Here is a 14,728-nt window from a genome sequence, read left to right as displayed (position 1 = left end):
GTGTGTCCCTTTTCACGCAAGCGAATACGACAGCGGCCCATCGAGGCCACTCGGAAAATTTCTATGCTCGCGCAATTATTCTCACAGCGCAGTACGTTTCTTCCTGACGCCCGTTCCAGCTGTCGATATCTCTCCTGTGTAAATGTTCTTTTCGTAATTATGATAGAAGAAAGTAATTCGTAAAACTTAGGTATATCTCGTACGAAGATGCCATACTTAGGTACACTTTACCCGTAAGTGAGCGCACCAATCTCTCGGCGGTACGATGCCGAGATAACTCTACAGGCACCGACCTGCCACCGTTCCGTTTCATGTGTTCGTGGTACGTCTCCCGATTGCATAATCAAAACCTTGATCGCAAGATCGCCGGTGGTGGCAATCGTTTAGTTTTTCTTTCGTTAGCGAGTGGCCGGCTCTCGGGTGCGCTGCCGTTCCGCTGGAAACTTTGCACGATTGGCATTTTCCTAGCTTGCATAATGGCAACCCGTACGCGAGAGACGAGACACTTCGAGGTCAGCGAAAAGAATTTTCCCACACACGTGGAGCTTTCCCTTTCTCATGAGAGAATTATCTCGTCGGAAATCTGCGGTTACGAGATGTAGCATCATACGCTGCAATGCATCGAGCAAATTTAAATTTATTGTATACAAAATTATTCTGTACAATTTATTGTTTGTTATATATACAACGTATATTTCTTTTTTTTAATTTATCCCTTATCTTTCTTTTTCTTTTTTATTTTTTTCGTACGATAAAATAATCCTTACAAGCAATACTTCGAAATTACTCACAACGTAAATGATTTGAGCGGTACGCTCAGATGTTTAAAAATATATGTTTTATGATTATGTGCATTGGAGGTATCTCGCAATCAGTGATTGTTGGTGGATTTTCCGGAGAGTCAGTTGTCCAAATTGCGCGGAATCTTGAAGATCGCGAATTTGGGGATATTCTGCAGAAAGACCTGAATTCATGGCGTGATATGATGATATATTTTACATCTTTTATATCATACAGGAATGTATAGACACGGTATAGTCGGCATAATACAACTTGCAACACTTTTTTTCTCGATGAATTTCGCAACGCTTTTTTTCGTATCCGATAGGAGAGTTTATTTTTTTTAGCAATTCTCAAGAAATACATTTTCCTCGTGGATACGAAGCGCATTGTGAAACTCATCGAGAAAAAGAAGTGTTGCAACATTTATCATGCCGACTGTACTACGTTTGATGAAATCGACGCACCGAAAGGTTTTATGAACGATTGAAATCTCCTCTTGTTTTATTTATTTTCTCGTTTCTTCTATCATTATCCGATGCACATTGCTGCAAACTGTGGTGCACTTCCGCGAGAATAAGTGTACCGTGACATGAGACTTGCACGAACATGACGCCTTGATTAGGCACGACGCGTTCATGGCAAGGCGTGAAATGGTGCTGTTACTTTCTTGCGAACATAAGAAGCTTGTATATTTTTGCGCCTCTTGTTTGTAAGATAATCATTTACAAATAAATCACGAGGAAAAAGAAGATATAGACGTGCGGAGGCGTTCTTTCTTCCCTCTACATTGTACGCAATATAACTTTTTTCCCCTTGCGAATAGAAACCACATCTTGTATACGTATATACATACTTTATTGTCACACATTTGTTTTGTACATTTTGCGTAATTTTGTATGGTACAATATGTACTATACACGATCTCACGAAGTCAACATTACCAATATGAAGTATATTTGAGATAATTTAATTCACATTATTGCGATTATATCAACAGAATGCGAAAATTACACATCGTTTTATCTGAAGCGTAATAGACACGCACACGCGCGCAATGGAAATCATCATCACTACAGGCACAAATCAAGTACCACTACGTACAATTGTTCTCCCTCAGGTAGGTAGCTGAGCTAAACTACCTGCCCATATCCGAAAACTAGTCAGGGTTCAATATTCTATTGTTGTACCTCAGCGGCTAATCGTGGCGGTTACGCCTCATAAATGACGTTGAAAGCTGAACCCTGGTTATCACATGTAACATGAGACTCATCGATGATATCCGACGATTATTTCATATACAGTTTGATACATCAATTAATGCTATCAATGTGAAGAAGTGCATTAACACTTGAGCCGCGGCAATTTTTCCCTTCCTAAAACTGCGGATTGAGTCACTTTTGATGGGCCTCTTTTTCGTAATTATTCGTGGCCTTTTTTGAACTTCATGATATTGTTTAATTATTTTATGATAAAGAAGATATTATGAACGTAATTTCCCAGTGATGAAAATCGAAAGAAATGGAAAGAAAAGAATCTACAAATGGGTAAAAAATGATCCAGCCGCAGTTCTAGTGTTAAAAATGTGTATGATTACATTATTCAAATAAATATGCGAATTTAGGAAATTTCGTGTATAGTACAATAATATACGATGCGTAGATCAGAGTTTAGCACGCTAAGCAAAAGTTGATACAGCAACGTGCTTTCACAAACATAAACGCCTTATGTTTTATGGCAGTGTATTGAATTTCTTTTTCGTTATGGCATATACTAGTTACTTATTACTTAGTATCGTCGAAGAACTTAATCTTCCTTTCTTTCCTATCTTTCATACAATCTTTATCAACGATCGCTTACGTAATTACGAGTATAGTTTAGCCGATTGTGTAAAATCGATCGATTATAGTGATCCGATAGAGATCATTTCAATTTAGTACTATGTAATAGTATATATAGAAAAATATGCTAATGGTAGATGTGAACTATGAAAATTAGAAGGCACAGAAGAATTCTGTTAAGAACATTATGATATGTGTTAAGGACTGCGTAGATATATTTCTAGATTTAAAATAGCACCATCACGATGTACGATTCATTATTCAACCTGGTTGTTAACGATATTTTTTTCCTTCTTTTTTCTCTTTAATTTTTAATTTTTAATCGTCAGTTCGCTTGACTCATATAAGGAAATCTCGATTTGATATATTCGATAATTAGAATTCACATTTTCTCTAATTTTTAATTCCCGCACATATTTTTATTTTGTCACATTTGCGAGCGTGAGCGGGTAATTTCGTCGATAGCATTGTCGTGACACAATATTTTCACAATCTACTGTCCTTGATGACACTTTCCGGCGCGCTTAGAGCTTTTTTCCGATTTGCAATCGCGTTGGTGAGTTTCCTTCTGGGGCCGAGAGGAAGTTTGAGGGCCGCTATGTCGGTCTCGGTAAGCAGCATCAGGGCTTCCAGATCGATTTGTTCGGACTCCAAGACAGGTTGTATCGACGTCAGATTATTAGCGGCCAGAAATCTCTGCAAGGGTGTCCATTCCTCGTCCGTCTCTTCGCCTTCTACACAATATGAGATATGAGAAATCAACTCTTTCAATAAATTTGTAAATTTAATTTAATAACATATTATATATAATAACATTATATATATTATATAATAATGTTTTCAATTTTTGCTACAATTCCAGGTAGAGAGGAAAATAACAATGACGTCAAAATTATGCCCGAATCATGTCAAGATAACGAGGAAACGACTATAAAATCTATTTTTCGATCAATTTTTCATCATTTTGACGTTATTTTCACGTCTCCTTTATTTTCTGTTCTACCCGGAGATGCTTGTGTTTAACTTGCCTGAAAGCAAATCCTCGTCCCACAGGCTTTGTCTGCGCGCTAAACTGCCGGCACTTCCTATACTGATCTCCTCGTTATGTCCGTTAGGGCTAAACTTGTTGCCGTTTATGGATCCATTTGCGGAGCCATTCACAGGAACGTGGCCGTTTTGAAGTTGAACGTCCGTCTGCGTGACCGGTAGGTTGTCCAGCGTGGATGTTATCTGAAAACGCAAATTACGTTGCGTCTCATGGAACGGTGATACGCGAAAGAAATGACCAATTAGCTTATTAGATTTTCCATCTATCCCTCTTTAGCCGCATAATTACGTGGTCGGGGTGTGCGATGATTGTCTCTGTTACGTGGCACGTTATTGTATGGTGCAACCGTTTAGGAGATCGTTAGCGTTTCCGCAACAATTCCCACAACTCGTTTCTTTGTCTCACTGCGGAATCGTGACTCAATTGGGGCGAGCGATAGTTCTTCTCGCAGGGGAAAATACACACCGGCTCGCGACGTTAAAGCGTACTGGTTTCTTGCCAGTTGGGTGGTCTCTTCGCGTGTAGCCGCGCGGAACGCTCATTCGCGATATTAAGTTTATTATTACAATACGCGTATAAGAAGCGTTGATATCAGCGAATAATTGTGAACACAGAATACAATAGATTCGAGAAATGTCACGACGTGGCTTGTAATTGAATCTTTGCCAACCGCAGCTTGAATTTATTACTTTCATCCGGTTTACATAACTGATAGTTGTACAAGAGGATGTTGTTTGATTATTAAGACTAACCGTCCTCCTGAAGGCCACCGATCCGAAACCAGGTCGATTAAAAATGCTCGCCGGTTCCTGAAGGAAAGCAGTGTCCTTCGCAACATTCAGATTCTCTTCCTCCCTGTCCTCCTCCTCCTCGTCGTATATCCTTTCACCTAAGAGGTCGGGCGTGCTCTGCGATTTACTCAAAGTGCCCCACACGTCGGAGATCTTGCCCCTTCTGCCCATGTGCTGAGGCTGAGTATCGTATGTGCCTACGTACATAACTTCGGAATCCCGTCGAACGCCGGTTAAACTTCGAATAGATTTCTTTCCATTTACTTCGACCTGCAATGCGATATATATTGGCATATTATATTCCTGATTTTCTCCCAGACACGTTGGAAGGAGAAACTGCATTGAAGTAAATATTTGCTAAAGAGAGAGAGAGAGGATAGAACAAATATCACTTGAATGTAACACTTTTTTTTTCAGCGTGCCACATTCAAGTAATATTTATTTAATTCAGGTAAAATAATCACTTCAATATGTTTTAGCAAATATTAACTTGAATGTTGCACCTTTTTCAGTGTAGAACAGAAAATGACGTCAAAGTGACGGGAAAATGACGATAAAACTTATTTCTCGATCATTTTTTCATCATTTTCATTTTTGATCATCGTTTTCTGTTTTATCTGGACTCTAATATTCAAAGGCAACATTCTAATTTGAAAAGTTAATCCCAAATTCGAGATTTTTTTATTCTTTACGAATCGTTGGAAATCTCCCTAAAATTTCTTTTCTTACCTCTACAACTTTAAAATCGTTGACGGCTTTCTTTGCTAAAGCTTTTCGGCAAACTGTACTACCATTTCTCTTTGTTGTGGTACCGACGATATCGCTGAATGTCGGCGAAGGTTTCATTCGACCTCTAAAGGTTAGTACACCGAGTCTCTGGCCATTCATCTCATTCATTGTATCCAAGTCCGATTTAGCGCGATCCTTTATAAGTTTTTTCTGTTCTTTCTCCGCTCTCAACTCAGCCACCTTTTGTTTTTTCATGTATTCTTTCAGTCTTAACAAATAGATATTTTCCCAATCAGTATAAAAATCTTGACATATCAGAAAATAAATAATTAATAAGTCAAAGGAGAATGGTATGAAAATAGCAAATTTCTAACGTTAATTAATAACTGAAAAAGACTAACATTTTCATTTACGAAAATAATTAAATCACAATAATGTTCTTTATTCGGTCATTCTCGTGTATTTATTCTGAGAAAGAGATTTCGAATGGTTATTTGGAAACACCACGGTTACTTGAAAATCACTCTGAAAACCGATTCGAATTTGTAAATCTATAACGCATCTAAATCCTCATGTTTCTTTAATAAAAGCTCAATATAGCACGATTTAATATAATAAAACAATTTGTTAAAATGTAAAAAGGAAAATTGAAACTGTTTGCAAAGAGACCATCCACGTTCTATCGTAGAAGCACGATTCTACTGCACGATCAGCGAGCGACTACGATATTATTCTCTCGCCCGGTAGCGCAAAAACAATTGACATTCCAGCTACACCTCTTCTCCGCATCCTTCTCCGCCTTTTCCCGGAGCAGCCGGCTTTTCTTGCGATTATTCAGTTCCTGATCGGCCTGGGCGAGATCCAGGAACTGCAGGATCCTCTCGCAGCCGTTGATCGCCGCGAGCTCCCTGGCTGAGTGCCGGTCGATATCCAGCGACCAGATATTACATCCGAATTTCACTAAAAACTTCACGCAGAATTCGTGACCCCTCGCCGCTGCCAAATGAAGGCACGTGTTGCCGAAATAATCGGTCTTGTCTGGATCGCCTCTGCGATAAAACGGTAACGTTATGTCGGACGAATGTGTGAGACAGGTCGTGTAGATTTCAGAAAAAAAACAAACAAATGTTGGAATCTAATAATAAACATATAATATATACAAAGAGTATAATGTTGAATAAAGATGGTAAAATCTTTAGCGCATTCGAAATGTATATTTGAAAAATAAATGAAAATTAGCTCGAAGCAGTTTATAAACGAACTCATTCGAGTTATTAATGATTGAAAATGACCATGTATAAAGGCTTCTTTAAGTGTTAATTAAAAAATTTGCATTCTATTTGCAAAATAGTACAGGATTTTTTTGTTCAGAGTAGTTTAACTAATTTAATCTACGAATATATGACAGCTGCTGTATTTAACGACAGGTTCAAAGTTCCAAGTTCAAGGTTCAATATACTGATGTCTGTTGAAAGAGGATTTTTTCGCTCAATTTAATCCGTTATATCTTCACACAAGCGTTTGAAAGAAAAGTTTCGGACACCCTGTACATATTTATTTCAATTTCGTTTCCAAAATTAACACTTATTATTTAAGTAGTGAAATAAATGTATAGAAACGTAATTTTGTTTGATAATTACTATACTTATGAGTGGCCCCCTTAATGCGCCACTGAAAATACGATATTGGCCGTTTCAAATCATAATCGCGCGGCGGGAATTACGGGGTGTATTTTTCCGCGGCGGATGCGCGTCGTTGTGCAGCAGTTTCGCGATTTGTTCCCGCGCATTCCGCTGGTCCAGTTCGCGTCGTTCTTCTCGGTCAATGGCGATTTTCCAAAGTCTTCCCTCAAGGGGGTCCTCATCCAGGAGAGACTTTCGTCTGTTCGTCGGTTCGTCTCGGCTGAGTCATTCGAGCGAGAAATGAAACAGGCACTTATCTCGCCCGCCGACACTAATAAGTTAGTCACGCACTTGTCACTTGTAATCACGATCGTGCGACACAAATCACAGGGGGTTGCACTTTCCAGTAGCTAGATTATGTCTGTGCTTCGATATTCACCGTCAATGAAAATTTGCAGTTTATGTTACGTGCAAGTTTTCAGTATTGACAGTGATCCACCGCGATACCTCATGGCTGAAATCGTTTTGCACACTTTCGATGCTGAAAGCATCGTTCTATCTGCTTTCGGCGTGTAATGAGAGATAAAGATACAACGAGACGCTTTCAACACGAAAGCGTGGAAGACGAGCTCAGTCCATGGCAGCGTTCGCTTTGAATGCTCATATTCTGTAAACGTCATTCTATCGTCCTTATTGTACACGACAAAGTGAGGCGGAATGACGTTTAGTACATGAACGGCCAAATGAAGCGCAACACGTATCGATGTAGCGGTAACCGTCGTTCCTCGTTCCTGCGTTCCGCTCATTTATCTATGAAGCGGTTCACTTTCGCAGGAATTTCTGGAGAACGCAGTCGCTCCCAGTTTTCCGACGATCGTTTCATCGATTTCATCCCGCCAACGGATGGGATGGACAACCTCGATCCTCAATTACGTGGTAAGTATTCGGTCTGCTATCTTATGATCGTAGTACAACGTGTGTTACGTACGTTTGTGTACGTTTTCGCCAACAATTCAGTAGGTGGCAACGAAACCACAGAATCCACGGCCATATTGTTGTTAGTTCCGTTGCATTCATGATTGTACATGATCGATATCGATGTGTTAATTCGGAATATCTTGCTTCGAAACAGATCGAGGAGGGCCGCATGTTGTGTATTTACCGCGGAGTACATCCGAGCGAGGATTTTCGGTACATATTGCATCGCTGTGGGTTCGCTTCGGCCCACTATTTTGTCACGTATACACCGGCCCATTGTCTTTCGTGCGCTCGACTGTGGTTTCCGCCGCTCTTCAGTCGATGGACACCTGTAATGCGTGCTTCCTGTCCCCTGCATATGTTGTCAATCACAATATGCGAAAGCGGAGCGAGGATCCTAGGGGACGGAGTTGCCTCGCGAAAACGAGACTGGAAGTTTCGACTTCCAGTCCAGGTCGAAATCGATATAAATTCAGTAAGTATAGGTTTGAGATGCGATAAATATGTGAAAATGATCCCTATGGCTATGTGCAATAATGCAAGCAAAGCGGTTGGCTATGTAAGATATACTCTTCCGTATTTAAATTGATCACGACTTGAATGAAATTATATTTGATCTTATCGTACATCGTTGGGAATGTGATTATCATCAAGTGTAAATGTTCACGGGTATAATTATCCGTGTAATCGTCGCGTGTGCAAATTGCCTGCTTGCGTGATGCTTGGAGAAAGTACTGTGTGAAGCGTTAGATTTAGCTTTTTAATATTTTGTGTAAAAAGCAGCTAATTTCGTGATTTATGAAGGCTGTTGTTATTGCGAAATATAATTGTATGATATATGAGCATAATTGTCTTTTATGTAAGCATGTATCTAATTGTTGGGGAAAATTATGCGATAACTTTTGAGTGAGGTAAAATAACTACTAAATTATAAATAATTACAATTACAATTATAATATTTATATATTCTGAGTTATTTTGTCTCATTTGTAAGTTGACATATTTTTCTCTCCGATTAGATGTATATAAGAGACAGTCATACTCACAAATTATACAATCATTATGTTTTATAATTTTAGTATATTAATCAATAAATTAAAAATATTGTGTTTTTTATGAATTATAGATATAAATACTCCTTCCTTTTACAAAAAGAATGGGATTAGTTCGATTAGTTTTTAACACATTTAATTAAATCAGCAAGTATGATTTGTAAGTAATTATAATTTGCTTTCAGATTATGGTAAACCGACAAAAATTAATGCGGTTGTTTTCGACTTCGTTACGAAAGTCTACGGGTGTCCTACGTGTGTTCGTGATCCTACGTGATTCTACGCGTTCGTTTCTGTCGCCGGAAACACCGAGGGACTCCCTGTATTTTGGAGCTGGCACGAGTCCCCCGCATGTTCGGTGAGTGTAATTATCAGGTACTAGTTGTAGTGGGGCTGTCGTGCTCATGGGGCACGACGACCTCGTATCTGATGGGCAGCCATGTCTCGTATGAGTGGTTAAAACGCAAAATAACATTTGTCGTTAAATGCACTTTATTTCCGCAATTTGCGATATAATTTGTTGTTAACTCTTGCACGATTTAATATTATTTTTTACCCATTGCCATTTGAGATGCGATTTTTATACGACAGACTATACCATACAATTTTATTGTTTATTTATTTCCAAAATTTAACTTGTGTATATCTTATAAATATTTTATAAGTATATGACAAAGATTCTTCATATGTAAGAATTTATTCATTATTCGAAATTCATATATTTATATTCATAGTTTATTCACAGATATATTTTTCGTATAGAGATTCATATTTACGCGATATATTCCTGTTATATAATTAATTTCTCGATAATTCGATTTTGAAAACAATTTAATAAAGATGAAAAAAATTTTTTTCTTAAAATTCGTACATAGAATTTTCATTGACGGTCGAAGTAATTGCCATTTATTAGTTACATAAGTGCAAATTATTTGGTAAAAGTTATTCATCTATATAATTTTTAAATAAGATATCCATTATTATTTACTTATATATTTTCCCTATGAGTATTCGACTCAACAATAAGTTACGGTGACTAAATGTATTATTTGCGGTTCGGGAAGAATGTCTGGCCGTGTATCACCCATCGCGTGCCATTGTGAGGTACAGTCGCGTGCGTTCACGGTTCCGGTGCACCCGCATTCACGAGGAGAACCCCCCGTGACACGCGATTCGCCAATTCTTTTCGTCCTTTCACGAAATAAAACAGTCAACCTGCGCTATATATTGTGTAAGCGTGAAAACATGCTTCTTAATTATTGTAGAGAAATTTTTTCGCCACTGAGCGTAAACGCACGCAAGTGCACGACACGCTGGCCATTCGCGCCTAGTTATGTCAAACGCAAGAAAAGAAAATATTAGGCACGCATACCCTCTGGCGACCAGCAGTCTCAGTGTATCTATGTGACCTTCGAAGGCTGCCCATAATGTCGGGGTCATTCCTCCTTCGTCTCGCGCGTTACAATCCTTTCTCGTGGCTTCCTTCAGAACGTCCAACGCGCCGTCCCGCGCAGCCCTTTCGCAAAGAGAAGCCTGTGCATTATACTATTCTTTGTTCGATCTGCCAGATGTTCTCAGGCAGCTCGCAACTCGTTTCGACCGCCGCTAAAGATCAGATGAAGCGGATCGATACAAATATTGATACTTTTAACGAATCACGTTGAAAAACAGATGCAAATACAATGGTGAAAATTTGTGGACATACAGAGTGACTCATTTTAATCTTAACAGATAAATATTTCGAAAAAATATGGAAGATATGGGAAAATATTTCAGATGAAAATTGTTGAATTTAAAAAGGGACGAATTTTAAGACGGTGAAAAAAATGAAGTTAACGTGGAAATGATCTTGAATTATTGACTGTATAACGAAGTTAAAATCACCGTCTTATGTCCTCCTTTAAACCTTACAACTTTTATCTGAAACATTTTCCCGTACCTACCATTTTTCGAAATATTTGCCCGTTAAGATTAAAATGAATATATATGTTCATAAATCATTTTGAATAATTAATTTTAATTATTAAGAGCAACGAAAGAGTGAACGATAAATATATAAAGAGAGTTTCGAAGAATCATTTGTATTGAAAAATTGTAACGTTATTATGTGTATACTATAGATGTGCTTCTTTATGTGTTTCTCTCCATAACGATGTATATAAAATATCATTTTATCAGATTATTGCTATTGATATTCAAGGCGATATTATTATTGTAGATTATCACACTGTTAAATAGACGATAACGTGGCCGAGTTAATGAGTTTATACTTGAGAACATCTTGAATAGCTGAATTAAGTTAACGAGTTGAGTCGAAACTATCTACATTGAGTGGCTCAATTCAATTAAGACTTTACATGCTCTAGTATATGCATATATGTATGCGATCCAGAATATTTTCTACACATTATCTTAATACGTTACGTAGTATGCGCAAGTTCTCGAAGAAAGTGCAACATCTACAAAAAATTTCTGAACATTCGCGAGTTAACTGATACAACGAGTCCGTAATGTACGCGCACTTAAACGCGTACCTCGTCGTAACGCTCGATTTATTCTAAACACGTTATACCGTCATTGAGAACGAAAACATTTTTTTGCTTGCTCGTAGCACCACGTTGCGAAAGCTGGCCTGTCATTATTTTATCATGCGACACATCACAGTGCCTTGCATTTCAGCCGGATCGTTTTCTAATTATCGTTACGCTTCTCGGAAAAGAATCGCGAGTTTCATCGCAAGCAGAGACCTCCAGAGCGAAGTGAGTTTATATCCACGCGTCTCAACATCAGATTACCTCGTCGCTCGCGCGACACGTTGCTTACGACGTGATATTTTAATTACTAGTTAAATTATGCGTACTACAGCGACGCGAGCGCGATCCGCAGTTTCTCTCTTCTTAATTAGGGAAATTGGAATGTGTTAAGGCAAGTATGTGTGCGTTTTTGCGCGTAGCCAGCCGAGACATAATACGCGACTTTCGACTCACGTTCTGCTAAGAATAATTTCAGCCTTCATTTTTTATACACGGAAAAGGAAGACCGGTTAAATTAATGCGACACTGAATGAACCGAACTGTTTCTATCGAAGGAATCGGAATTTCTGGTTCTTGTTTTTCTGGAATTCTGGAATCAAATTCAACTCTTAAGATAGTCGGTCCTTAGAGTGTCGGATTTTTAGCGATATTAAGGGGCCTCTTCATAAGCTTATCGTTTCAATATATTCATTTTGTGTTAAATTAACATAAAAATTGTCGCGGACCGTCTGAGACATGTGAAATGTGTCAAATTTAATGCCAAGTTTTTTACTGTGTATGCCTTCAAAACAATATGATCCAAATTTCTAAAATTTTTGTATAATGTTTCTATATTAGTTCTTAATGTTACATGATTTTCCATTAAAATATCAAGTGTGGTTTAGAATAAATTCAAAATAGAAATTCAAAATAGAATATTAACCTTAAGGGGCACGTATAAAAAGTATCATCTTCAGTTGCGAATATCTCAGCTTCTGAATGGTCAATCTTTTTCTACCTTGACAGGCGTGTAGATAATATTTCCATCAATATGCGGCTAAAATTCAAATGGATTCCTAAGAAAATGGTTTGACAGGCCAATTATCTTAAGAAATTCTCAAAAATTTTATTTCCTTCGACCAAGGACGCGCCGTTGTCACATTAATTCAACGAATCTTTTTCTTTGGTGTAACACGTTTTCCTGGTATTTCGACGATACGGTTGAATTATAACGTCAATGCGTTCGGGAACGGGTTTGGAATTTCTACGGATGATCCGGACAGTAAATCCATACCGAGTGAAACAAGAGCACGAGCCTCTCATGCATAAATTCCGCACGCGCTCCGTCGATGCGCACGTCGCGCCGCGGTTGAAACAGCCCATGATCACGGACTTCATTCCCATTATTCCGGATTCGTAGGTAACTAGGCATTCGGAACCTTTTAATCCCTTTATGAAATAAATCGGATATATCACTTAGCGCGCGGATGTGCATATTCGCACGATCTTTATCGCCCTTTCTTATCTGTTCGGCGATGCTAACAAGCCCGTTAAAGCATCGTGCGTTAATGATCGCGTGACGTTCAGCCTGTCTCCATTTATTCCAACAACTTGCTAACATTTGCACTTTGACTTGAAATGTGAGGGGTTTTCTAATATCTTTCTGTTCCGCTGTGATTATTTCGATCAGCGTGAGCGAAAGATCACCGTCGATCCATCGCGAATAATTCGACACTCAGCTTGGTAAATTATGCAACATTTTCGCGAATTGTAGGAAAAAAATCTTTTCAAACGTTACATTGTCAGAGCGAAAGTTTAATTCGTCCTCGTCGTAAAAGGAAAAAGAAAAATAGCACACTGCAAATTCAAGTGTTATCTTAGCTTTTCTTACACATTTGCCGTTTTAAATCACGGTATTTTAACACGATTGGACGCGTTAACTTATAATTTAACACAATTAAACATCTTAAATGACGTAACCTAAAACGACAAGAAATATTTAAAAAGAGCCGCGGTCAGATGTTTCATTTTTAGACATTTGTACGTGTGAAAATAACACACTTTGATTTCCAAGTGCAGAAGCAAAGTTTCTCACGAAATCAATTAACGATCGTATATTACGTTGTTGCCGTGTTCACGTTTCCCGCGATGTCGGGCGAAATAATATGTTCGTAAAAAAAAAAGTTCAATTGTTCAAGCTGTGAACTTGGTCGATGCTCGACTGCTCAGGTATACTACCTCTCCAACCGCTATTCTCCCTGCGCTATTGAATCGCTTCGCGCGATCGAGCGCGCAGTCGACTCGGCGATTTTTTTCCATTCCAAGGCGAGTACCTCGCCCCACGACATTTCTCCGCTTTCCGGACCCCGGGACAAGTCCTACGTGCGAGCGCGTATACGAAAACAAGAGCAAAGAAAATGATACAGGCGGTCGCACGTACACACACATGTGCACACACGCGCACATCCTCGCGCACACGCACGTGCGGTGAGTAAAAATCCACTCACTTGTGAAATCGCTCCGAAGACATTTCTCCGTGCGTCGTTCGCTCCTCCGCGGTACGTGGCTTACCGAGGCATCGTTCGTAACTTAGGAAACACTCGGCGAGTTTCTCGCGCGAATCGAAGCGCGAGAAAGACAGAACTGCGGTGCGTGTGTGTGTTAATAAGCGACGTGACGCGGAGGCGAGCCGCCTGCCGAGTGTAACGTTCGGCGATGCACTGCTCGAGCGAGCGGCAAGTTACACCTGGGACACCAGACTGTAGGCTCTCCTCCTCTCTCTTTCTTTACTTCGATTATCCCTCCCATTCCGATAACGCCCTCCCACCTTGCTCCCGAAGACTCGCCACATGTCTGCGTCCTCGTTCGGACATCTATCCGCCACCTGGGGTCTGTTCCGCAGAACTGCGCGAATCCACTTGATCGGCTCGAGTTCAAACCACGTGCGCCAATACGGTAACTTGAATTTTTTTTGTTTATTTTTGACATATCACGTTACTGCTTCCGGGAATATGCTCTCGTGAATGTCCGCGAACCGAGCAGCGTCTCTAATTAAGATTTCAGATAAGGTCGCCGCGATTGTAATTGCGTGCCGGTGAAAGCGGGTAAACTCCCCGCAGAAAGTGCTACTGGTTCGTTAGAAATCTGAATAGCTGTCTAAGTCCCATTAACCGACCGACGTTCAAACGAACTCTGCCGTTTTGGATTTTTAATCGAAACTACTGATGGGAGAAAGTACGATCTGAATTATTACGAATCCGAATTATTTTATACATAATGTTTCTATGGCTCGGTTTTTCCATTTCCCGATTAATTTGTGATTTAAACTTAAACTGATGATAATGCAAAAATTGCGTTTTTCTTATAGTAGTAAC

At 39.3% G+C, this 14,728-nt stretch overlaps 1 protein-coding gene across 1 annotated transcript; it reads right to left on the bottom strand.

Annotated features, from left to right (window-relative positions):
• Positions 1 to 681: 681 nt before the first annotated feature.
• On the bottom strand, positions 682 to 14,087 carry LOC106743358 (Usher syndrome type-1G protein homolog). The gene is made up of 7 exons (XM_014617129.1): positions 13,862 to 14,087; positions 10,214 to 10,357; positions 5,966 to 6,238; positions 5,190 to 5,457; positions 4,422 to 4,730; positions 3,650 to 3,851; positions 682 to 3,355 (listed from the first exon to the last, which is right to left on the bottom strand). Exons 1-7 carry the CDS (start codon positions 13,882 to 13,884, stop codon positions 3,108 to 3,110), a joined length of 1,467 nt encoding a protein of 488 aa, XP_014472615.1. The 5' UTR covers positions 13,885 to 14,087; the 3' UTR covers positions 682 to 3,107.
• Between the last annotated feature and the right edge of the window lie 641 nt (positions 14,088 to 14,728).

Source organism: Dinoponera quadriceps, unplaced genomic scaffold (genome assembly GCF_001313825.1).
Source record: "Dinoponera quadriceps isolate SergipeBrazil2010 unplaced genomic scaffold, ASM131382v1 scaffold616, whole genome shotgun sequence".
Taxonomy (NCBI): Eukaryota; Metazoa; Arthropoda; class Insecta; order Hymenoptera; family Formicidae; genus Dinoponera; species Dinoponera quadriceps.
Note: the sequence above shows the minus strand (reverse complement) of the source record. Positions and strands in the feature narration are given on the sequence as shown.

Bases quoted from the DNA above. Each gene is read 5' to 3' on its own strand.
- LOC106743358 (XM_014617129.1), bottom strand. From the start codon at position 13,884: ATGTCTTCGGAGCGATTTCACAA. The intron at 5,458-5,965 runs GTGTAGCTGGAA...CTATTTGTTAAG, and splicing joins GAGAAGGATGCGGAGAAGAG to ACTGAAAGAATACATGAAAA. The intron at 3,356-3,649 runs GCAAGTTAAACA...CATATTGTGTAG, and splicing joins GGACGAGGATTTGCTTTCAG to AAGGCGAAGAGACGGACGAG.